Source organism: Toxoplasma gondii, chromosome Ia (genome assembly GCF_000006565.2).
Source record: "Toxoplasma gondii ME49 chromosome Ia, whole genome shotgun sequence".
Taxonomy (NCBI): Eukaryota; Apicomplexa; class Conoidasida; order Eucoccidiorida; family Sarcocystidae; genus Toxoplasma; species Toxoplasma gondii.
In genome coordinates, this window is record NC_031467.1 from 408,409 (window position 1) to 430,596 (window position 22,188).

Below are 22,188 nucleotides of genomic sequence, written 5' to 3' on the forward strand. Positions count from 1 at the left end.
GAGATTGCGCTGGAACACAACGCGGGAAGCTGTTGTCTTTTTGTCGTAGGCACCGGGCGGCTTTCCCCATCCTTCACGTTCTGTGTAGGAAAAATCTCCCGCCGTTCTCTCCGTGACACACTTGTATCAAGCTGTGTATGTTTCTCGAATCGAGGCAGATTAGACCGGTGGTTTGTTTTTGCTCGTGGCGTTGTCCCTTAGTACATTTTCCAAAACGCAAGTGACGTCTGTTTCGCCTGTCCCGTTTGCCAGTGTATGTGGGTATTGTTTCAGCAGAAAGGAAACAATGAACAGACGTCATGGTCAGGTAGCCCGTCCATTTGCGTCTTTCTGAGATTCTCTCTACGCCATGACCCTCCACATTTTTGTCAGCTGCCCGCGGTCAAAATTCTACACGTTGAGTTCGTGTCTGTTCCGCCCAAGAGGAGCAAAGTTTGTTCGGCGAATTTTGTTCTCGAGAGAGTAATTCTTTCTCCTCTGCCGACTCTGTCGCGTGTGTGAAACAAATCTTATTCGTCTTGTCTCAGTGCCAGAGGTGATATATGTAACTTTGCGTGTTTTCAAATACGGTTTATAGTTGTATGGTGCTTGAGAAAATGTGTTGGTTCGTGGTTCCAGAGTGGCTGCTGAAGTATATGAAACGTGGCGTTCGTTTTTGCTACTAGTTTCAGCCACGTAATCTATTGAATCGCCCCCGATATCAAATATGCCACGATGAGTTGAACATCCAGCAGTCTGTCTCTCGAGTTTTTGCAAATTTGCTTCTTGTCCAAAAAGACACAACGTGGTCTTGTTTCTTCCTTCTTTGCTTTTTTCCAGTCTCCGCAAAAAACTGTGCTTGTTGACTAACGGCAGAAAAGGAGAGAAACAGGGATTACCAACAACGAGAATTCCAGTTGCGTTCATTCGCTAAATTTGTTCTCGTTATAACCTCTCGGGGTCGTCTACCGCAGTCTCTCTTGCGCCGCTTCTGTCTTCGGTACATGATATGCTTTTTAAGAGCAACAAAAGGCAACTCGTTGACCAAATTCGGCGCAGATAAGAATAAACTGCATACTAGGCTGGTGTATGTACACCTGGGAGTAAGCGGGTGAACAAAATATGATTTGATTGAAATTGAATGAACGTAGAGTTCACTGATTCAAATCCTCCTATTGTAGCGTGCCGATTGCCATCTCTGGTGGATTTCAAGAAGCCTCCACTGTATTCTAAGTGATTTCTGTAGGCATCTTCCGCTGACCCGTTTTCGGATTCTGCATCTTGGTTCAGCTCCTTGACTTTAGAACGGCAGTGCACGTTTTTGTCTGCTGGATCCACTGCGTGATCCCGTTCATTCTCCAAAGAAGTCACCATGTTGCGTGTCCCAGTCTTCAGCGTACATTTGCCATACACAATATCTTCTCGTCTCTCTCCCCTGCCACAAGTCCGTACTTCCTGCTCCTCTCTCTCAGGAAAGCGAGCCGTTGGTACCCGTGCAGATCGTCGCACGCTCATGAGTTATAAGTATACCTCAAAAGACCGATTGCCCCTTCTGTCTCTTTCCCTCTTGTTTGTCCTTCTGCTGCCGAGGTTGAATCCTCCTTTCCTACTACTCTCTGGTTCTGTCACAACAACCGACGCTCCGTCCAGTCCCGCTGTTCCATTGAGCTTTGATACCCCGACACGGCAAGGTGGGCAGAGCTTGACGGAGGGCATAGAGGTGAAACACATAGCGAAAGTCTCACTTCCAGCCTCTGAAGAAGGGAGCCCTCGTGTCACCACTGCTTCTCGCAGCAGCGCTAAAAAAGATGTCGGGAACAAACGAGGGGAGACAGATGAAACAGAGGGGGCTTATTTAGCCGCTGCAGCAGGAGAGGTGCCCGTAGTCGAGCGCAGTCTGTCTGCGTCATCTAGCAGAGCTACCGAGCTGTATAGTTCTGGAAAAAAAGCAGATGGTGCGAATGTCGGACACACAGCGAGCAACACAGAGAACGCCGACGAAGCAAATTCGGTGACGAAGCTATCAGAGGACGTTGGGCAGGCTTTGGGTATGAAGCCGAAATCAACGAAACGTCAGACTAGGGGGAGTGGGGTCGAGAGCGAAGGTGGTCTGAATGCCCGTTGGCATGAATCGGAGAAAAAGCGAGATCTACAAACTCAAGAACAGCCACACGAAAAGAGCCTAGCTGATGCAGCGGTGTCTACGGACCCGCCTTTTAGTGAAACGCATGACGCAAGCAATAGTAACCGCGAAAACGAGGGACTCCAAGATGTATGGGAGGCTCAGAATGTTGACGCACCAATACCAACACCAGCAGGAGCGGCGGGGCCTGGTTCGCCCCCTTCAACGGTAGCTTTTGGTCCGAATCGTTCTCCTGCTCCTCCTCCAACTTCTCCTGCTGAATCAAATCCGTTTCTTGCTTCGCCGACAGCTGGTAATTCGGGTGGATCCACGCCTGCTTCTCATCTGCCTTCTTCCCCCTCCCCATCATCTCTGTCCCTTGACCCACCGACGCCCTCAACCCGTGTTGCTTCTCCCCCTGCGTTTTCCCCTGTGACGTCTTCGACTCCATCACCGTCCTCTTCTGCTTCCTTCCTCGCGGTTCCTCTCGAGGCTGTCGGCCTTCTCCCTGCTCACCAGCGACTTGCCTTCATCGAGACTGCCCGGCGTCTTCCGCCTGAACTGCATGCGATGCTGCTGGCTGAAATCCTCCGTGCGAATGCAGAACCTGCTTCTTCCCCAGATGTGGGTTTCTCTTCCACTGGTACGACAACTTTTTCCAGCGACAGAGTGCAAGATCGAACTCCTGCTAAAACGTCGCCTTCTCCGCTTTCCTCTGTCGACTCAGGAAGAACAGACCGAGTCAGTCCTTGGGAGATGCCAGAGTCAGACCACTCACGGAGGGAAAGCGGATGGGAAGAAATGTCTTCTAGAAAAAGCAGCTCTTCTGCTAGAGTGGCTTCCTTGCCAAGCCCTCCGTCACCCTCATACGCGTTTAACCCCGGATCAGTTTCTCCGGCTCCGTCTGTGCCTACCTCTGCTTCGTTTCCGCCTTCTTCTGAGTCTTGGTCGGAGGGGGATAGGTCGAACCCTGGCGTGCCACATCCCTTGTCTCGACAATCAAAGATACCCGCATTCGGGGGAGCTTACCCTGACCCTTACCAAGTCCGCGGTGACGACGGGTCGTTTCGGGTGTCTCAGCGATATGCGGGAGACGTGTCTCCCGTGTCCGCTAGAATGCCGTCGGACTACAGCTCCCAAGAGCCTGCCTCTCCTCATCCTCCGTCCTGGCAGCTTCCTTCCGTGCCCCCAAGCTACTCGCAACAAGTTGGAACCCTTCCGGGGGTTCCTGCATCCCCGTCGTCCTTTTCAACGTATTCCGCTTCCGCTCCTCTTCTGCCTTACTCTCAGACTTATCCTTATCCGTATTCGTCGGCTCCTTACTCTCCATATTACTCGTCCGCTCTTCCGCTTTCGGTGGTGCTGGCAGCGGCACCTCCGCCACCGCCGGTTTTGGCGGAGTCGGTGAGCGCAGCGGTCGGAAGCGCAGTGAACCAAGCCACGTCATTGGTAGATAACACTCTGCGGTCTGCGATTGTCGGCATCATCAACCCCGCCACCTACAATACCGCGAGCATGTTGCATGGCCTGCAAGCACTGAACGACAAGGTGTACGCCGGGAGCGAGGTGGCAACCAGAGCCTTTCTAGACTTTGCGGCATATCGACGAAGTCACCCCGACGACACACTAGCTCAACTCGTAAACAGCTTAGAGGAAGCCACAGACACGTTGAATCAAGCAGCAACAGCGGGCACGCCCAGGTTGAAACCAACAATCGAGGCACAGAAAGAACGGAATCGTAGTGTTAGTCAAAATGAGGATGTTTTGCTCGAGGGCATGGGGCTTTTTTCCCCTACGGTAGACCGCGAACGCCCGCATACGCAGCCTGGAAGTTTTTCTCCGGAATACCGAACGGGCAAGAGTGCGAATATAGAGAAGAGTTCTCCTAGAAAATTCCTTTCGAGAACGGCCGGTCCAGCCGGCAGCGGCCAGACGCCCGGCCTCAGGGAGAGCGAATCTTGGAGTTCGTCTGCTTTGCGTGAGTCGTCACCTGCGGCCCTTGCGGGGAAGAAAGAACGAGAAGTGGTATCCGCAAGCGGCGGGGAAGGTTTGCCTCAGGAAATCATCGATTTACGCACACTTTTAACCAAAGAACAGATTGACGTCCTTGAAGGACTTACGCAGGTGCTGAACCTGGGTTTTGACGCGGCCTTGAACTTCGTGAAGAATCAGGGCCGCGGCGTCCCCGGATTGAAGCAGTTCCCTTTTTTCCAGCCACTGCAGAGAAAGGTCATGGGCATGTACTACAGAGCGTCGGCGAATCGCGATGCGGACAAGGAAATTCTGGAGCAGGAAGACCGGCGGGAGGCCGAGCGAAAGGCTGCGAACGCAATCGCGGGACGCGAGCAACAGTTTTGGACAGAATTACAGAAGGAGGCACTTCAACACGGACTCGACCCTGGACTCGTTTTAGCTCACCTACTGCAGACAGCTCTGCAAAGTCCACAAGCCTACCCTGACTTCGATGCCACGAATGCAGTGGAAAACCTTCCGAAAGGTTCCTACACAAATGCACTTGCCTCGCGAGCGATCGGAATGCACCGTGGTGAGTATCCACTTCAGCGAAGTCTGCTAGGGAATGCGCAAACCCCTCTCCATGGAAAACGAAACAGATTTTTACTCACGAAGCCAGCACGTCGCCTGGTGAAGAATATTCCTCATCACGTTTCCCGTGTGCTGACAGAATTCTCAAACGAGGAGAAACCCGACAGCGAAACTCTCGGCGAATCGAGCGAAGTGGACGAAATCACGCTCCATAGAGGGACGCCTAAGGACGTTCTTGAAAAGCAAGGTGATGCAAACGAGAGGACGGTTGAAGGACGTGACTCGGAAAGACACGGGCGCCTCTTACCAGTCATTCCTGCTCGTCCCGCCTCCACCTCACAGTCGACTGTGGAAAAGACAAAAGAGCGTTTAAAAGCGTGCATCGATTTCGAGGTGACCCCATCAACCCCCGAACGCGTTTCTTCCCTGTTCACCATTGAAAATGACGACACTGAACCGTCTCGAACATTTACTGATACCTCTGTAACGGACACACACCGTTGTGGAAGAGACAACGCGTCCCCCAGACACCTGGCGACGGTGTCGTCGCGTTCATCCCTCTACCCTTTTTCGTTCTCGCCGCCTTCCTCTCTGTTTTCCCCGCCCTCGGCCTTCGTTCTGCCGCCCGCTGTCTCTCTACCGTCTTCTGCGGGAGTGTCCGTAGCCCCCACGACACTCGACCAGCTTCTGTCGCTCATGGGAGTGCCGGAGAATTGTCTTCTGGAGAATTTTCGCTACCGCGGCTTGGCAAACGTGGTCGACCGTCGCAGCTCTCTTTCCACGTGTCAAGCGGCGTGTCGAGCTGCGACTGCGCAGCTGTCTTCAGAGACCGCGTGGACGGCGGACGTCGGGGCTCTCTCTGAAAGCGAGAAAAGCAATCAGAGCCACTCACGCGGGTCTGCAGCCTCGGCACCCTGCGGGTTCATTTCTTTTCTGCCGGAAGTTGAGTTGTGCTACCGATACGCCACAGTCGAGGGCCTCCTGCCCGCTCCCGGCTACGTTTCGGCTCCAATTTCTTGTTCCATTGTGGAAGCAGGGCAGTTTGGCCGAGCCGACGAGAAGCGTGAGGCAGAGGCACTTCTTCTCTCGGGGTTTCAGCGAGGAGAAAAAACGGGACAAACGCAGGCAACGGAGTCCGAGAGGGACCGGGAGCGCCGCAGTTCGACACAAGCAATGGCAGATAGTCGAACGAGAAACGAGGACAGAACAGGCCGGTCTGATGAGGCGTCGGTTCGCCTGGACCGCGAGAGCACAGCACGCGAGTTCCAACCGTCTGCTGCAGATGAGGGAAGATTCGCACTCCAACACCTTCGAGAGCAACCAGAGCAAAACACGCAACCGACGAAACGGGTTTTTTACGAGACGTCAGTTGAGGAATCGCGCCCACCTTCGGGACAGAGGCGAACTTCTCCCGGAACAGAGACGACCGGTGGAAACCCCGTCAATCTGCCACCTTCTGTTCGTGCCGCACTTCCTCCTGCGTTGCCATCGCCTCCCTTAGCAGTGTCGGAGAAAGGAAACGTCACAGATACCATGCACAGAGGAAATGTTTTGCCTAGAAGAAGAGTTGGCAACAACGAGGAACCGGATCTCGCAGTCGGAGGATCTACGCTCTCTCGGCCTGACTCTGGTTCGGAGAATAGTACTTCGTCTTATCCTTCCTCCTCAACGTCACAAACACACTTTTTCTCTCCCTCTCTCGCGAAACACCAGGCCACAGAGAAGGCGCTTTCACTTGAGTTAAGCGAAATCGGCAGCACACAAACTTCTCTGGCATTCCCATCCCAGACGTGGAGTCCCTTAACGGCAAATGAAATGACGAAATCAGACGCTGTAGCGACGCCTTCCTCTTCGTTTTCTTCGTCTCCCGCCTCTTATGTTCCTACGCCTGTGTCTTTTCCTGTGCCTTCTTCGTCCTCTGCTTCGATCCCCGCCTCCTTCCCTTCACTCGCCTTTCTGGCGCCTTTGCCTGGGAGTCCCTCAGTGCAACAAGCTGCCTCTCTCGGCCCGACCCAACTCGCAGCGGGTCCTCAGCCTTTTATATCAGCCGACAACCTACCGCTTTCTCTTTCTCCCTCCGGACTCAGAAGTCCACTTCCAATCGATTCACCTTCTGCTACCGCGGCGACTTCTTCAGCAGAAAACGCCGCGCTCTCCGCTTACTCAGATCCCTTCCTCACCGGCGCGGCCGCACCGTCTCCAGGCGGCGGGTTTCTCCGACCTTCCACTTCGTCTCCTCCGCTCAGTGCAGTTCCCCCTCCGTATTCTCCAGCTGCGTTTTCGTCTCAGTCCCTAGCGCCTGGTTTCGCTCCTGGGTATTCTACTGCCCCTTCTCTGAGCGCCTTCTCAGCCCTTGCGCCGTTGCCGACGATCACGACTCCGGTGGCAACAACTGCCGGTTCGCTTTTGCAGACAACCCAGGGGCTGATGCAGGCTGGAAACGCTCTGATGCAAGCGTTTCCTCTACAGCAGTTGCTGGACGCGGGCCAGCAGCTGTATTCCTCCGGTTTCTTTCGCAACCGCGGAATGAAACATCTACAGCTTCCCATGCTGGGCCCGCAGAAACAGGAACTCCCGCCGCCACCAGGGATGGAGAAGCCGACAGTCAACTGCGCCTCTGAGGGAATGACTTGCTGCGTGCCCGAAAACGCCGCTGAAAAGTGGAAGGAACGACCGTGAGCAAGGGGGGAAACAAGGATGGCGAGTCGTGGAAGACGGGGACCTCTCAGGTGTACATGCATCGCAAGAAACAGCGAGTTGCTCACCGTCCGCGAGCAAGACCGAAAAACGTGTTTTTTTCCGTGTATCTGTGTCATTTTGCAAATACGTGTTGTGGAAAGCGTTCAAAGCGCCAGTCTCTGCGTAGGACTTGTTTACCTCGCGGTTTGCCTCTGTGTCCGTGGCCATTCATGTTTCCTTCGAAGTGCCTCACCAACCGGGGTGTACGTACACTCAAACGCAGGTGTGTGCCGGTTTGCATATCGCTTTGCCTGCACAGAGATAATTATATCTCAAAATACAGCTTCCGATAATTATGTAGTAGATTTTACATAGCTGCATTCGGTTACTTTCCTGGTGAGCCTTTCTCTCCCAGATGGAGTGTCTCTGCCTGGATGTCTGCTGTTAACGCGTGGTGATCTGTCCTTTGTTCAGACCCTATCTGAACAACCACGAGAAAGAGAAGAAGTGTCGCGCCCACTTTGTCACGATGCTCAACTCGCTCTGTGCAACGACAAGTTACACACTCAAAGGAGACGCCATCCGAGAAAAGTACGCGTCTGGGTTGTCTTCTGCTTCTCTGGCAGAGGACGAAGAAGACAACTGCGGCCTCGTCCTCACAGAAACTCGGGACTTTTGGATTTTCCACCACACTCTTGTGATTCCCGGAAAAACAATGAACAACGCGATATGCGAGTGCAAGGAACCTAAGAAAGCAAACGAAGAAGTACGTCGAAAACAGGGGAGAAGACTGCGTAAATGAAAAACACTAGGGCAGGTGCCTTATATACATTTCGGTGTACCGGTAATAGTGGGCACACTGCTCTCCGTGAAGTACGAGTTGAGACATGTCTTACTTGAGTTCCGTTTTGCCTCCATGTACGGTTTACCTGCTTTGTTTCGTCAGCTGTCTTGACACCTCTGTGTTTCATGAAGAGGTACCGGTAATCCGTTGTACTTTGGCTTTTCCCTGCAGTCCTCTCCTCCAAGATTCGCCATTTACATTTCAGTTCATTTCTGTGCATTGATTCGAAGTGCTATACCGACAGATATATATATATATATATGCCCATATAGACACATACATACATGCATTCATACATACATACATACATATAGGTATTGGTATGACTAGATTGCGGCACTGGTTATGTATGGAGTGATATTTGTGGTTTCATTGGCACCTGGGGAACTATTAGGTTATGCGTTGAGGGACGTTTATGTGGACAGTAGAGCCGGCAAGTTTTTTACTGAGGTTTGCTTTTTTGCAATTTTTCGTTCAGGGCTTGAGGCAAATCGAAGCGTTTGCGACGTGGGAGTTTTCTCTCCAGGCAGTGCATGCAATGGAACAGCAGGCAGAAAGGGGGGAGCAGATTGCAAAGGTACACTAGAAACACAGGACGTCGTGGAATTGTAGAATATTTTGCTCGAAAAAGTTATTCTCGTGAACCAAGTGTGATCGAAGTTTATCTCATTAAGTCAAGCGCTTCCTTCATATAAGGACAGACTATTTAGATGCGTCTCAAGTTCTCTCGGCATTCTCAGCATGCCCACCCCTCGAACTCCCTCATTCATCCCGCAACCCTCTGTTGTGCAAACAACTCACAGAAATATTAGTTTCTCGTTCTCGACATACAGGTGTAGAAATTCTCAAAGTTATTGAATAAATACGTTTGCAAGTAATTCTAAATCTTTGTGCATGCATTCGTGGGTATGAGAAACGCTTCTCTCTACCGTTATGTGTTTCTTGTTGCTACAAAAAAGTTGTCACATTTGAATATTTCCGGCATTCTCTTGTCGCATGTTTCTCGTGGATGCACGATCAAATCTGTATATATATATAGAGAGAGAGTTGCAGATATATAGATACAAAAACGATGTGTAGACAGACCGATAGATACACGTAGATGGAAATATGTAGGTGTAGATTGACGGACAGATGTAGATAACTATAGGCTGATACGAATATATATATCTATATATAGAGAGAGAGATACATAGATACTTATATATCTTGTTGCCAGTACAGATACATACATGGGTCTGTAGACATATTTGTGAAAGTTGACAACTGAATCCGCAGGTCTCTTCCCTCGGTTCCCTTCTTTCTCCTGCAGGGTCTCGGGACAGCTCTTGCTCTGACTACGATGCTCGGTCAGCAAGGCGAGGAAGCGATAGGTCACGTCCTTGAGGTGAGGAAAATGCATCGAAAGAGGCACTTCAACAGCCAAAATTGTTCGACCCTCGTTGCTTGCCACCTCCTCTCTGTTTCTTTTTCTCTCGTCTTCACTTTTTCTCCGCGCGCTGTAACGTGGAAGAGAAGACGCTCGAAGACGCACATGAAATCAGGGACAACACGCTTTCGTTCTCAAGTGAATAGTTTTTTCTGTGGCACAAGGGGATTGTCTCCGAGTCTGGTTCTTCTCTCTCAGTGTTCCATCGACGCACTGTTCTCCTCTGTTTCTCTCTCCGTGCCCTTAAGCGCCTGCGAATGCGCTATTCGCCTCTCTGGCTTTTTCAACGGTACAAGAAGCTGTATGGAACATGCGGTTTAGCACGAACCGAGGCGTCAAGTTAATGAACACTGTAGAAGGATCAGTGAAGGCCGCCTGCGCGTCTACGTTGACAGTCCGCTCTCTGTGTTGCCCCGCCTCTGCATTTGCCGGATGCGGGTCCCTGGGGTGTACGTACAGCTCTCTCAGGGTCTCATCCCGCCTCCTTCTAGCTGTATATAAACTGCCGGTTTTTGCAGAATATATACCGAGCACATTCTACAAAGTGGACTCCTGACTTAGATCTTGAATTTCTCTGTTTACCACATCCAAGTTCTGTTGTGCGCTGTTCATGGTCATCATGCTACGTGCAGCAAGTGTAGGGCGACCCAGAAATCTGCCTCCCTCTGTAAATCTGCAAATTTGTAGCACCTTGTTTCTACATGTAGAGGAGGCCGAATGTCTGTCTCTTTGACAGGTGACCTCTTGGCGTGCGAGTTTTACTGCATAAGAAAGGGGTTTCGGAGCATTTCTACAATTTCCGCTTCGTTCGTGACACGAAATATGCGGCACCTGTGATTTTCGCGTGTGTTCTCAGCATGCCAGCTCGCGTGGAGTGCGCAAGTAGAGCCGAGCATGACGTCTCTCGGGCAGACATCGAATCAACGGAAATAAGGTCATGCAGTACACCAGAGAGAAACGAGAAGAGATCGAAGAGTCGAAAGATGAAACGTGGAACAAGGGCGGAGATGAAGAAAAAAGCAAAAAGAAGTCAGACAGTGCGAGAGCCGCGGAAAACTCAGCCTGCAGGAAAGACAATACTTGGACACAGATAGACAGGAAGGAAGAACGTGGAAGTAGAATACATCTACATGTATATATAATGTTTAATGGAATGAGCAACAGAGGTAAAGCTAGGGAGATAGAGAAAGGAAGTAGAACGCATATATATATATATATATATACGTGTATATAGTATATATATATATATATATGTTCTATCTTCAAGGGAGTGAAGAGCCGAGGAAAAGAGATAGGTAGACAGCGAGAGGAAGCAGAACGTATATATTTTTGTATGCTTGTACTGGAGAAAAAGAGAAAGGCAGAGAGTCAGGAAGTGCAGGTAGCAGCGACTGTGGATTCCGAGAAGCAGAAGCGTCTCAGACGGCAGAACGCGAGGTCACGGAAAAGAGACAGAACGAGTGAAGTGACAAAAGTGAAGAAATGGTAGAGAAACAAGGAGACAACACGAAGAGAGACAAGATCAACACAACAGTAACGAAAAGGAGAACAGAAAAGTCACAGAAATGTACAACGGCTGTAAAGGAGGAAAGCGAGGCACTGCGAATACTATCAGCCCTCGAGCACCGTATATAGAGAGAGACATTTGTTGAGTTCTTATAATTTCCACATATTCATATATAGGTTTAATATATTCATGCATCGCAGAGCAACGACTTCCCTTAGATCGTACGTTGGAAGAAGCCTAGGAAAAAAACATGGCTGCACAAGCAGAAAAAGAATCCAGCACACAGGAGAGAAACGAAGTATGAAACGAAGCAAAGTGGATATTCTCATGACAAACTACTTCTGACGCGTCGGCGACTATCTGCAAGCAGAGACATCCCCTTCATGAATTAAATTTTACAAACCAATATCGGATCTTCACTGCTCTCTCAATTTAGCGGTTCTCCGTCACACGTACAAAACGGTTCGATCCTCTGTGACAGTGGCAATCTGCTTTCGGAAAATGTGCATATATATACGTACATATGTATGTTTATTTGTGGATATGTGTGCGTGTCCGTGTGCATTGTCTCGGCATATATGTTTGTAGTTGTGAACGTGGGGAAGGTGCCGCAGGTGATGTATATCGCACTTTCATTTGTGTAATGCACGCTTCTTTCCAGCTTTTCACGTATTTTTATCCCAGTGGTTTGAAGGGGGGTCAAAAAAGTTTTTGCAGAGTACGGACTTGTACGTACACACAGGCGCATGCGCGTCCTTACATGTGTGGACTGTCACAGTTTCTTCGATTTGTAGGAGCAGCGGCTCGACAGCATCTGTTGGGAGTGTACGTCAGCGCAGTATTTTTGTCTGATTTTTTCTCGTACCGCCTCCAAGGCTTTCCTGTTGGATCTTCAGTGATCTGGCGTCGAGATTCCGACAACGGTGGACGCCTCTCTACTGAATGCACTTGACACTACGGACACGAGAAGCGCAATCGATCTTGGATTCGGTAAACGCAGATCTTCAGGAACGGAGTCCGGAGTCGAAATCACAGTTCATACACTCAAGAAAAAGGCTCTGACGAGACAGAAGGACAACCTTGCGTGTGTGCACTGTGGTCGTCTTTCTGCTGAAGCGACAAAGAAATTCCACTTCCCAGGAGCCAAGGAGAGGCCCTAGAGACACATGAACGTGCGCACTTGCAAGGAAAACTTTATTGTTTAATTTCACAGGCCTGCAGATGTAATCTTTGCCTATGATGAATGTCTGTATACATCAGATTATATATACTCTGATATATATACATATCTATTTCCGTGTGAATGCATGAAGAAACATATGTATATGTAAAAGTGCATATATCTACAAGTATAGAAATATACATCTATCAATATATTTAATTATGCATTCATATTCAGGCGTGGATACACATATCGATACATGAATCTATCCCTGTCTTCCATTTTATCCCTGAGAGAAAGTACAGTGCCCGAAGAGAGGCCCACTGTTGTCAGGCAGACGAGGTTCCTCAGCTGTCGCTACGCTTCTGGAAGGATGTTGACAGAGCAGAGACAAAACATCCAAAATCCACGGAAATTTAGCACGGACGCCGCCTTTCGTTGACAGGAAGAGGAAGAAGACGAGCCCCTGCAGAAGCGGCGAACACAAGCTGAAAAAACGCGTGCGAAAAGTGTAGCTGTCCTTATCGCCTATTGTATTCAGTGCAAACAAAATGAAAGTCAGTCACATCAGTACACACGCACACATACGAGTATTTATATATATATATATATATATAATTATATGAGTACACCCATGAAAAGACTTATACATACCCATATATTTGATGACTTCTACAAATATATATATATATAATATCTATGTATATGCTCATAAATAGGTGGGTTTTTTCGGGCAACCCTTTCGCGGCTCCACGAAACCGTTGATAAATCTGTTTATGCTTCATCACGTGGACAGGCGGCCGATCTCTTTAGGGGAGCCAAGTGCTCTTTTTTGCATGTTGAAGCTCGTTGTTTAGCAGAAGCAGAAATGCCCCTCTCCACGACACTTGGCGTGGATGATTCCTCATCGCTTGCGTTCTACACTGTTCCGGGTAGGTACTGAGAAATGGGAGGTCTCTCCTGCAGCGAGACGCAAACAACTGAGTTACCTTTGTGCGCAACACATTTCGTGAGAAAGTGAATTTCTAGTATGCAGATACAGTAGAAGATATGCGTATTAGTGTCTATGTATATTTCTGTGGATGTAAAATAAGAGCATATGAATTCTGCAGCATATATATATATATATATATATACATATGTATGTACCTACTGGTGAACTCTGTGAGACAGTGGCACGTATCGAGAGAGACACGAGGTGCTCTCAACTCGACCCCCTTCGCTAGCTTGCACGCTGCCCAGTGCTTGGCAACACATCGTACCTGAACAGCATGTGTGAATCGTTTGTGCAAAGAAATTCAAGACCGGCATTTTCTGTGTTTCGAGTGCATGCATACGCTTCTGTTCGGCGTGCGTTACACCATTCTGGGTCGCAGAACGTTCAAAACAACAACAGTGCATGGCCTTCATGCTCTCTGTGGAGTCACGCAAAAAACTGTGTACCTTGTGAGGCCGAGGAAATTCGCTCGAGTATGGAGAGTTCAGCTTTTCTTCGAGAAAGGGATGAAGCGCCTAGAGAGACTCAGGCGAAGGAACGTAGCGTTGATGAAGAATTTGTAAAGAGAGAAAGTCGGATTCGCACTCAGGTGCCTATCCACCAGTCTCCGGTTGTGCAAGGATTCCAGAGTGTTCCTTCACTGCTTCGATTGAGTCGAAAGACAAGGAGAAAGGCTACCGTGGTTCCCTCGACTTTCGTCCACTCGGTCTAGAGAGGCTCAGGGGAGTGTGGGCGAGAAAAAAGTCGAACAAAGAAAGGTGAGAGAACCGCAAAGAAAGAGAAGACACGTCAGGAAAGCCAGCGAAAATAAAACTGGCGTCACCGCGTCACTCTTCGACGATGCAGAGAGCACATACACTGCGTGAGTGCACCAGAGAGCATCGCGGCTGAGGCATTTGAATTTTTCATGAAGTTTCCTGTTCCAGTTTCTCCTCTCTTCCCTGAGAACTTTCGCCCCGCCATTCGTGCTTGTCCATTCAGGTGAGACTCCATCATAGTTTCCCCACTTTCTGCGCGTCCACCCTCCGACTTTTCGGCTCTCTTCCGGTGCAGAGTTTCAGTGACGCCTTCTCTTCCGCTTTTCCTCTTCTTCGCATGCATCGCGCGCTGCCTCGCGCAACGCAGCCTGTGTGGCTTCTGGACACTTGGCGAAACATTTCGACTCCAGCAAGTCCTGAAAAAAAGAAAAAACCGGCGCATCTCTTTGAGGCCAGAAAGGAGAGGAAAGAAAAAAAGGCAGGAGAAAGAGAGAGGTCGCGAAAGAGGAGGGAGAAAGAGAGAGAGGGACGGCGAAAGAGAACCAGAGGAACACAGAGAGGACAAGGAAAGGATTCGAGGGAAGAGATTCAGATGCAGGATAAAAGGCGAATATATATCGTGAAAACGAGGGGGAACAACGATCCAAATGAAGAAGCTTCAAAAGTGGAGCTCCTCGACACGACGACGGGAGGAAGCGAGAGAAAACGGAGAGAAAAGAGAGAAAAAGGAAAATGCGAGAATTACAAGAAAGAAGAAAAAGGTTCCCTCCCTCCAAAAACCAGGAATTGCAAATGAGCTGTACATACACCATAGAAAGCTGTACAAGCACCATGGTAAACTGTACAAATTCGACGATCCTACTGTGACGTTTTTTCTTTACTCACCCCAACGCACGAGCATTTTACAAGACAGCGAGCTTGCATGAGATGTTCGAAGGAGGCAAAGCCGCACTGTTTGAGACAAGAATACTCATCCTCATCTGCGAAAAACACGAAAACATGAAAAAGTCAACAATCAACTCTGCCACCGGGCTGCATGTAGGCTTCAGTGAGTGTGAACTTCTCGCCACTCTCTGCGGTTCCACTGTCGCTCTCGAGGTCTCTCCTGCTCTCTTTCTTCCCCGTCGTCGAGGACGCCACGGGGCATCAAAATAGACGACCAAGTCTGCTCTGGTAGCACAGCGTAGAGATGGTGATCTCTGACACACGCCGTGTCTTACCTGCCTTTCCTTCGGCGTTTTCCTCGTTTGTTTCTCCCTCTTCTTCGGTGCCCTGTCCGCCTTCCTGCTTGTCAGTGATGGATGCGTACTTGGAGTAGCCTCCAGGCGCTGAGAAACGCAAAGAGGAAAAAGGAGAAAATGGAGCGACTCCGAGATGCAGGGGCGGACCGGGGAGCACGGGGGCGACGGCGAAACTTCGAAGAGGGAAAATGTCTGAGACACTTTACAAGCTAAGTGTCAGAGGCGCGAAGGCTGGGCTCCTAGGCCTCACGGTGACAGAGAGTGAAACACGGAGAGATCCAGCGCGACGTCGGCTTCTCTTGCAGAGAGCAACAGAACTGAAAGTGAGCCTTCGTTTCCCTCCTCCCTCTGCGTTCAAACGCTCAAAACAAACGCAGAAACACACTTCCTTTTTTTGTGCTTTTCAACACGCATCTCCGTCTGATTTTTCACTGATGGCTGTCACTCAGCATACAAAATTTGTGCAAGTGTCTTTTCAACCAGAGGAGGCGCAGACACGCGAGACGCAAATATATATATATATATACATATATATATATATATATATATATATACATCACTCCTACGCGCTGCGAGTCGCTGGTGGCCCCAGTCGAGGACGTCCAGGAAAGACTGTTTCGCGAAGTTCGCGACGCTCGCCGGCGTGTGAGTTTCGCTGAGTTTGTAAAGTGTCCCTGGAAACAGCGACGAAAAAACGAAACGCAAACAGGTCCGAAGCACCTTTGAACACACCACTCGCGCTCTGCAGACAGCAGCGACTCACACACCGAATGTCTTCGCCACAGGCATGCAGAGAGGTCAAAACTGCCTTCGTTTCTCACGCATCGATCTCTCTCACGCTGTGGGGAAATCAGAAAGGAGGTGGTGAACACCAAGCCACCGACGTCTGCGCCTTGTACTTGCGCACGTAAAAAGCATCTTCGAAAACATGCCTACAGACATGTCTACATTTGCACACAGATGTGTTTCTATACAGGCACCTTCCACTCCATGTGTGTAGGCGTGGACGAACGTGTGCCTGAAAGAGTATGTGAAAAAGGAGAAGCTGCAAATGCGTGTTAGACCGGCACACATCCAGAGTATATATATATATATATATATATATATATATACATACATACAAATCACTACACAAATATATATATATATATGCATGTGTATGCATGTGTATGCATGTGTATGCATGTGTATGCATGTGTATGCATGTGTATGTGTACACTTATATGGATGGGTGCCGGAGGCGTGTTTTGATCCAGTGGCGTTTGTCGGACCTGCAGTGAGAATGGCACAGAAGATTCTCGCGGCGAACATGGCCCAGTCGTCTTGGCTGCGGTGCCACTCGATCCAGGGAAGGAAGCTGTCGATGATGCCTGCGTCTTCGTTGAAGAGGTTCGGCAGCAGCCAGAACTGGTAGCCGAAGAACCAGAAGAAGACGAAGAGGACGAGTCGAACAAAGACTAAAACGAGCTGAAAAAAACGGGAACACACGCTCGAAAGCCAGCAGGATTGGTGCCCTCTTCTCCCAAACGTCGGAGCACTTGGTCCACGGTTTTCACTGACTGTGGCACCCCCGAACGCCGCGTGTTCTCCTCTCGCCAGGGTCGTGCACATCCCGTTACGGGAGTGGCGCTGGAAGGAGACACACATATATACGAGTTTCCGTCTTGACATGATCGCCTCTTCATGAAGAAATGCGACGCATTTTAATGGAAGAACCTCGACCTGAACCCCAGACACTCGTGCCGGGAGCAGAAGACTCGAATCCACGTGTTTCCTCGAGTTCCGCCACTGCCTGTCTCGCCTTTGACGATGTCACCTCGACCTTCCCCCGCTCTCCGCTGGCCGGTCTTCGGTCCGACCGTCGGCGGATCTGCGAGGAAAAAGATCTGCTCCGCGTTTGGGCGTCGGCTTGCAGGCAGCGAGCAGACTCTCTCCGTTCTCAGTTGCACGCGCTTTCTCGACTTCCGGTGTTCTCCTTACGATCAGAGTCAGTAGCACGACGGAGAGGTACCACACCGCGACCTTCAGCTTCAGCGGCCAGGCAGGGAACATGCAGACGCACTGAAAAACGGAAAAAAAGAGAAAAGCAAGTCGTCTTCAGAATCGTGAAAGCGCATGCAACACGTCTGAAGATCGAAGACTGCTCCCGGAGACTCTTCTCAACGGAGACCTGTGCAGCACTTTTGCACCTCCTGCATTTGAATTCATATTAATAATTTAAAATGGATTTTGTCGAGTTCTGCAGCGGACGAAAAAGCGTGTGTTGCTTAAGTTCGTTACCAGAACGGCGGCAATGATGCAGAAGAGAATGAAGTGCTGCCAGGACTTCGACCCCTCGTAGACGACAACATAAAACGCCTGCGGATCGAAATTTTGCTTCGGCGTCATCGCCAGGCGTTTGGGCCACTTGGGGCGCTTAACTGCACACAAGGAAGGAAACTGCTCCAGCCGTTCAACCTCAGTGCGTACAAGGGTGCAAGAGGAGATTACAGAGAAACAATCTATCGAGAGTCTAGATCTTCGACTGAAAGGCGTCTCTGTGTCTCGACACGTTAAGCTTCGACGTCTGCTCAGAAACAAATCAAAGAAAACCGCATCCTCCTGCAGGTAACGCCACACGATTTACAGCGACCTCTCTCCCTCTACTCTTTATTCCCCCGGCGAAGTCGAGGAGCCGGAAACTGTGACGTGCAGGGGAGAGTCAAGAGAGTGCGGATCTCAGAAAAACGCTTTGTGGGGAGAAAACAGAAAAGAAGGAGTCCTTGCGGAGAGCCTGCAGCAAGACAGGTGGGAGAGCTGCGATTCGCAAGAACGCATTCGCGGAGTGACTACCCAAGCGCGTCGCAGGACTCGTTGTCCTTCTCTCTGGACCTTTCTGTGTCTATGTCAACAGCGCCTAGACTGTGAATGCGCTGATTGGAACAGCGAATTGACACACAAAGTGAACAGCGTGTCGCGACACATTCGAGGTGGAGGAATCCTGAACCTCGTGCGCGCCACAGACCACAACTTAAGAGAGCTTCGCCTTCGAAAAAGCGCGCAAAACGTGCGTTTTGTGAGCGTCTCACCACCGTCTTAGAACGAAAACATGCCCTTTCTGTCAAGCGACGCATCTCTGTCTCTTCAACAGCCAAGGAGTCATCAAAACGCGTTCGTGCAGACGCAGGTGCGCACATCCACACACGGCGCTCCGTGGAGAGGAACCTCTGTGTGGAGATACAGACGGACAGTGGAACATCGAGAACTTTCGTCTTGGTGTTAGCGACACAACGTCCCTGCGTTCTGAGACACTTACAGCGGCCCTCCTCGTCCTGTTCAATGACCCCGTCAATCTGAAAAGAACAAAAAGAGCGACTGCAGGCGCGTCTTTTTAATGCAAGTTCCACTGCATGCGCGTGCCATTAAACTCTCCACAGGGCAGAGAAATACGTCGTGCTCAGAAGACAGGTAGCGACTCGAGAGGCATACACACACACACATACAACAGAAACATGCGCACACAAAGATGACGTACATCATCTTCGATATGCATACCCATCTTTCTGTTAATCGACTTTGAGGGAGAAGATAGAAAGGCAAGTCGCTAGAAGAATAGTGCCAACTGGACAAGAAGGAGGGATGCGAGAAGAGAGAGAGTTCACCGTCAGACGAAAGACGTGAGTTGGATCGAAAACGCGCACGACAGCGTGTTCCCTATCTTCGACTGGGAGTGATGCAAAACTATACGAGGGAGCTCCAGATTTCGCGGTCACGCACTCAGGACTACCACGGTAGGTGTGCAGATGAAAGTTGAGAGGATCCATCGAGAAAAACCGACATTCCCCCGTCTCCTCCTTCCCCCTCCCCTCCCCCCCCCCTGTCGCATGTTGAGTATCCAGATGCATGCATTCACCGCCAGGCATATGTACAATGGGTGGTTGAGGCGTAACGTGTCTCGTTTCCGCGTTTTTTCCGCGTCTCTTCAACTGTCGCGGAGCTTCCCTTCGCCATGCCTCGTTTACCGGTTTGTACTGAGCTCTGTACATGAAGCCGAAGCGAATAAGCTTGTCGCAGAACTCGATGACGTCTGTTTCCGACGCGAGACTTTGCCCGTCGAGAGCGTCTGCGTGCTTCTTCTGCAGCATCTCCCGGTTGTTCATCAACCATGCAAACAAGTCCTCGCCGCGGCAGTAAAACACTGCTCGCTTCCCCACCTACGCAGAGCGAACATGGCGGCACAGGGTCTCTCAACTGGCAAGGCGAGAAAACACCGACGCAGAAAGGAGAGAGGGAGTCCGCGAAACACCTCGCGATCCTAGACTGGAGACAGCGAAATTCGAAAAGAAAGACGATCCTCTGTCGCCTCCGCAGTGCGAGGACGCCCCAAAGTCTCCTTGTCGCCCCACCCTCGCGGACCTCGAGACTCGGACCCCCTCGGTGCGCTTCTTGTAACTGGGCAGTCACACTTTACCACATCCCTGCGACAAGACGGAGTGTTTTACCGATTGAAAACGCGCTGAGCTCCAGCTAGACGCACAGCATTTCAGGTTGGAAACGGCGCTCGTGTACTCTGTGACGTTATGCGTTTAGAGGGAAATGAAAAAGCACGAGAGATGAGACGAAAAAGACAGAGAGTGGAGACCGGGAGAAACGAAGGAAACGAACAAGCAGAGAGGAGAAAGAAAGGCAGAGAAAATACAAGCCTCAACGCAAGAACAGGGTTTATGAAGCAAGGAAAACGCAGCAGCAAACAGAGGAACAACAGCGGTTGAAAAAGGGAGTGAGAGGAGACACTTCTCTTAGCTTCTACGTCGCCCTCTTTGTCTGATGTGCATCTTTTTCTACATGGCTCTCCTCTGACTCTCATCTCTTTTCACCTGTTTCTCTTCAATCTTCAGCTGCTGTCCGCATGAAATTTTCTTCGCAGTCTTTTCTGGTGGCTCACCTCTGCCGCAGTTTTGAAGCGAATCGTGCAGTTTAGGACGACGTCCATCACGCGAGCCAGCGGCTCGTTCCAGTGTTGCTGAGGAAAAAACAGAAACTCGAGTCCAAAAAGACAAAAGCTACATGAAAGAGAGTCTGAGAGGCAGGAGAGGAAAAGAGGTAGTCGAGTGCAAGAAAGAAGAGAGGTGAAGATGCGACGAAGTCTAAAAAAGAGGTCTGCGGAGGAGAATTTAGCACGGAACAGACTGTAGGAGTCAAAAAACCGAGGCAATCACGAGAAACCCGGAAGGCAGGACAAGTGCAGAACAAGCCGAAAAAGAACAAAAGCAGGAGCGACAAGTGATAGACAAGGCAGGGGGGAAGATGAAAAATGAAATCTTGACACAAAAAAAAGAAAAACGAGTTAGCCGCTTGTTGCCCTCAACAGAGCTTAGGTTCTGCCTTCTTCCGGTCTTCCACTAATGCTTGTTTCATTGCTCGATCGCTCCCTCTCTCGATCCATCTGTCGCTTTCTCTTCCCTCCCTCTTGATCTCTGCGTCTCCTTCTCGTTCGCTTCTCTCTCCTTAGATATCTCTGTCTCCGTTTCTCTGTCGGTCAAAGTGAAACGCGTAGGACTTGTTTTCAGTTCGTACTTGAGGAGCAGGGGACCTCATTTTGCTTGCAGAGAACTGTGCTCTCCCTTCTGTTGTCTTTTGCTTGGCCCGTCGAGTCTTGAATTCGGATGACGCAGAGACGCTGGCCGGTGCTTGGCGAGTCGAATTCCGACACTTTCAGCGGAAGCGCAGTTCCCCAGCCACCAAGTTCTGCGTCGTCTGCTGCGCGTCTTCCTCGTTTTCTCTCAGCGTTCAAAGTCCAGGCTGTCCGAAAGGCCTCTTTGCTCGGTCTCCGGGCGTCTGTGTGTGTTGTGAACACCGGAAAGAAGACGCAACCCAGAGAGGGAAGAGAAGTCGAGGGAGGAAAGCAGCCAAGAGGAACGGACAGCGCGAGTGAAGGGGGAAAGAGCGACACCTGAGGCGGGGAGGAAGAAGAAGACTGGGAGAGGTTCCGAGACAGAAAACACAGGGAAACTCCGGAATGTCTCTGAAGAGGGGTCGCCGGTTTTGGGCGAGTCCGGTGAAAAGCACGGAAGAGGCGTCGAAGCGGAAAAAGAAAAGAAGGGAGGCGAAGACACCAAAAGACACACACGCACGGGAAGAAGGGCAACCGAGCAGCAAGAAAGGCGAGTTACAGTCGAGAACCTTTCCCTTAACGCAAATACACAGCAAGAAAACCGAAGAGACGAAGGGGCGACGCGCAAGACGGTGAAGAGAAAGGTTCTCCTCAGAAGGAAAAACAGCGCGAGCGAGAAAGGAAGAGAAAGGCAGAGACAGGAAGGCAGGGAGACGGAAGTGTTGGCGGAAAGGAAACCTTCGGGGACCCCGAAAACATGAGAAGAGAAAGGAAAAGAAAACGCGCGTGAACAGCACACAAACTCGTGAAAAGATGCTCGAAAGCAAAGGGAGAAAAAGTAGCAGACAGATCAGAAAACGCAGAGTAGCGCACAGAGGCCCTCCTAGCTGCCGCGTAAACTGTCTGGGTCTTTTCGGGGGTTTTCGCCTGATGTTCTCGTCCGACCACTCGCGGCATCAAAACCGAGAACTGAAGACAAATTTGCACACACTCCACAATCAGATCGAAAAAGTTGATGTTTCTGAATCCTCACTCTATGTCAGAAAACTTGCGGGACGTTCTCCTGGGAAAGACAAGAAGAACGCTGAGAAAAAAACACACTTTTTGTGTAAAGACTTCTGGATATTACCTCTTTCCTTCTGCCTTTTAACGAAAGTGTCGGAATCCTGCAGGCAAGCAAGCGGTGCGAGTCTTCTTGCCGATTCCTGAGCTTTTCTGATGTTCCTTTACAACTAAACGGGAAACACAGGGAAAACAACAAAGTTCACGCACACAAACACGTTTGGCAAGCTCCACGCGATTCAGAAAAGTTATCCGTGTTGAAAGAAACTCC

The 22,188-nt window shown here is 50.2% G+C and overlaps 2 protein-coding genes across 2 annotated transcripts; one reads left to right on the forward strand and one right to left on the reverse strand.

Annotated features, from left to right (window-relative positions):
• The first annotated feature begins 562 nt into the window (after positions 1-562).
• Positions 563-12,296, forward strand: TGME49_293560 (hypothetical protein). The gene is made up of 5 exons (XM_018782199.1): positions 563-7,320; positions 7,799-8,090; positions 8,647-8,745; positions 9,481-9,555; positions 10,454-12,296. The coding sequence occupies exons 1-5, from the start codon at positions 1,352-1,354 to the stop codon at positions 10,481-10,483; spliced, it is 6,465 nt and encodes a 2,154-aa protein (XP_018638617.1). The 5' UTR covers positions 563-1,351; the 3' UTR covers positions 10,484-12,296.
• Positions 12,297-13,657: 1,361 nt separating this feature from the next.
• On the reverse strand, positions 13,658-21,824 carry TGME49_293570 (translocation protein sec62, putative). The gene is made up of 11 exons (XM_002370118.2): positions 20,819-21,824; positions 20,187-20,264; positions 19,264-19,455; positions 18,558-18,594; positions 17,543-17,682; positions 17,243-17,323; positions 16,534-16,729; positions 15,829-15,936; positions 15,242-15,349; positions 14,907-15,001; positions 13,658-14,437 (listed from the first exon to the last, which is right to left on the reverse strand). Exons 1-11 carry the CDS (start codon positions 20,837-20,839, stop codon positions 14,321-14,323), a joined length of 1,173 nt encoding a protein of 390 aa, XP_002370159.1. The 5' UTR covers positions 20,840-21,824; the 3' UTR covers positions 13,658-14,320.
• Between the last annotated feature and the right edge of the window lie 364 nt (positions 21,825-22,188).

Bases quoted from the DNA above. Each gene is read 5' to 3' on its own strand.
- TGME49_293560 (XM_018782199.1), top strand. From the start codon at position 1,352: ATGTTGCGTGTCCCAGTCTTCAGCGTACATTTGCCATACACAATATCT. The intron at 7,321-7,798 runs GTGAGCAAGGGG...TCCTTTGTTCAG, and splicing joins GAAAAGTGGAAGGAACGACC to ACCCTATCTGAACAACCACG. The intron at 9,556-10,453 runs GTGAGGAAAATG...GTGTGTTCTCAG, and splicing joins CGATAGGTCACGTCCTTGAG to CATGCCAGCTCGCGTGGAGT.
- TGME49_293570 (XM_002370118.2), bottom strand. From the start codon at position 20,839: ATGAGGTCCCCTGCTCCTCAA. The intron at 17,683-18,557 runs GTAAGTGTCTCA...CCTTGTGTGCAG, and splicing joins ACAGGACGAGGAGGGCCGCT to TTAAGCGCCCCAAGTGGCCC. The intron at 15,937-16,533 runs GTCCGACAAACG...CGCTGTTTCCAG, and splicing joins CTGTGCCATTCTCACTGCAG to GGACACTTTACAAACTCAGC.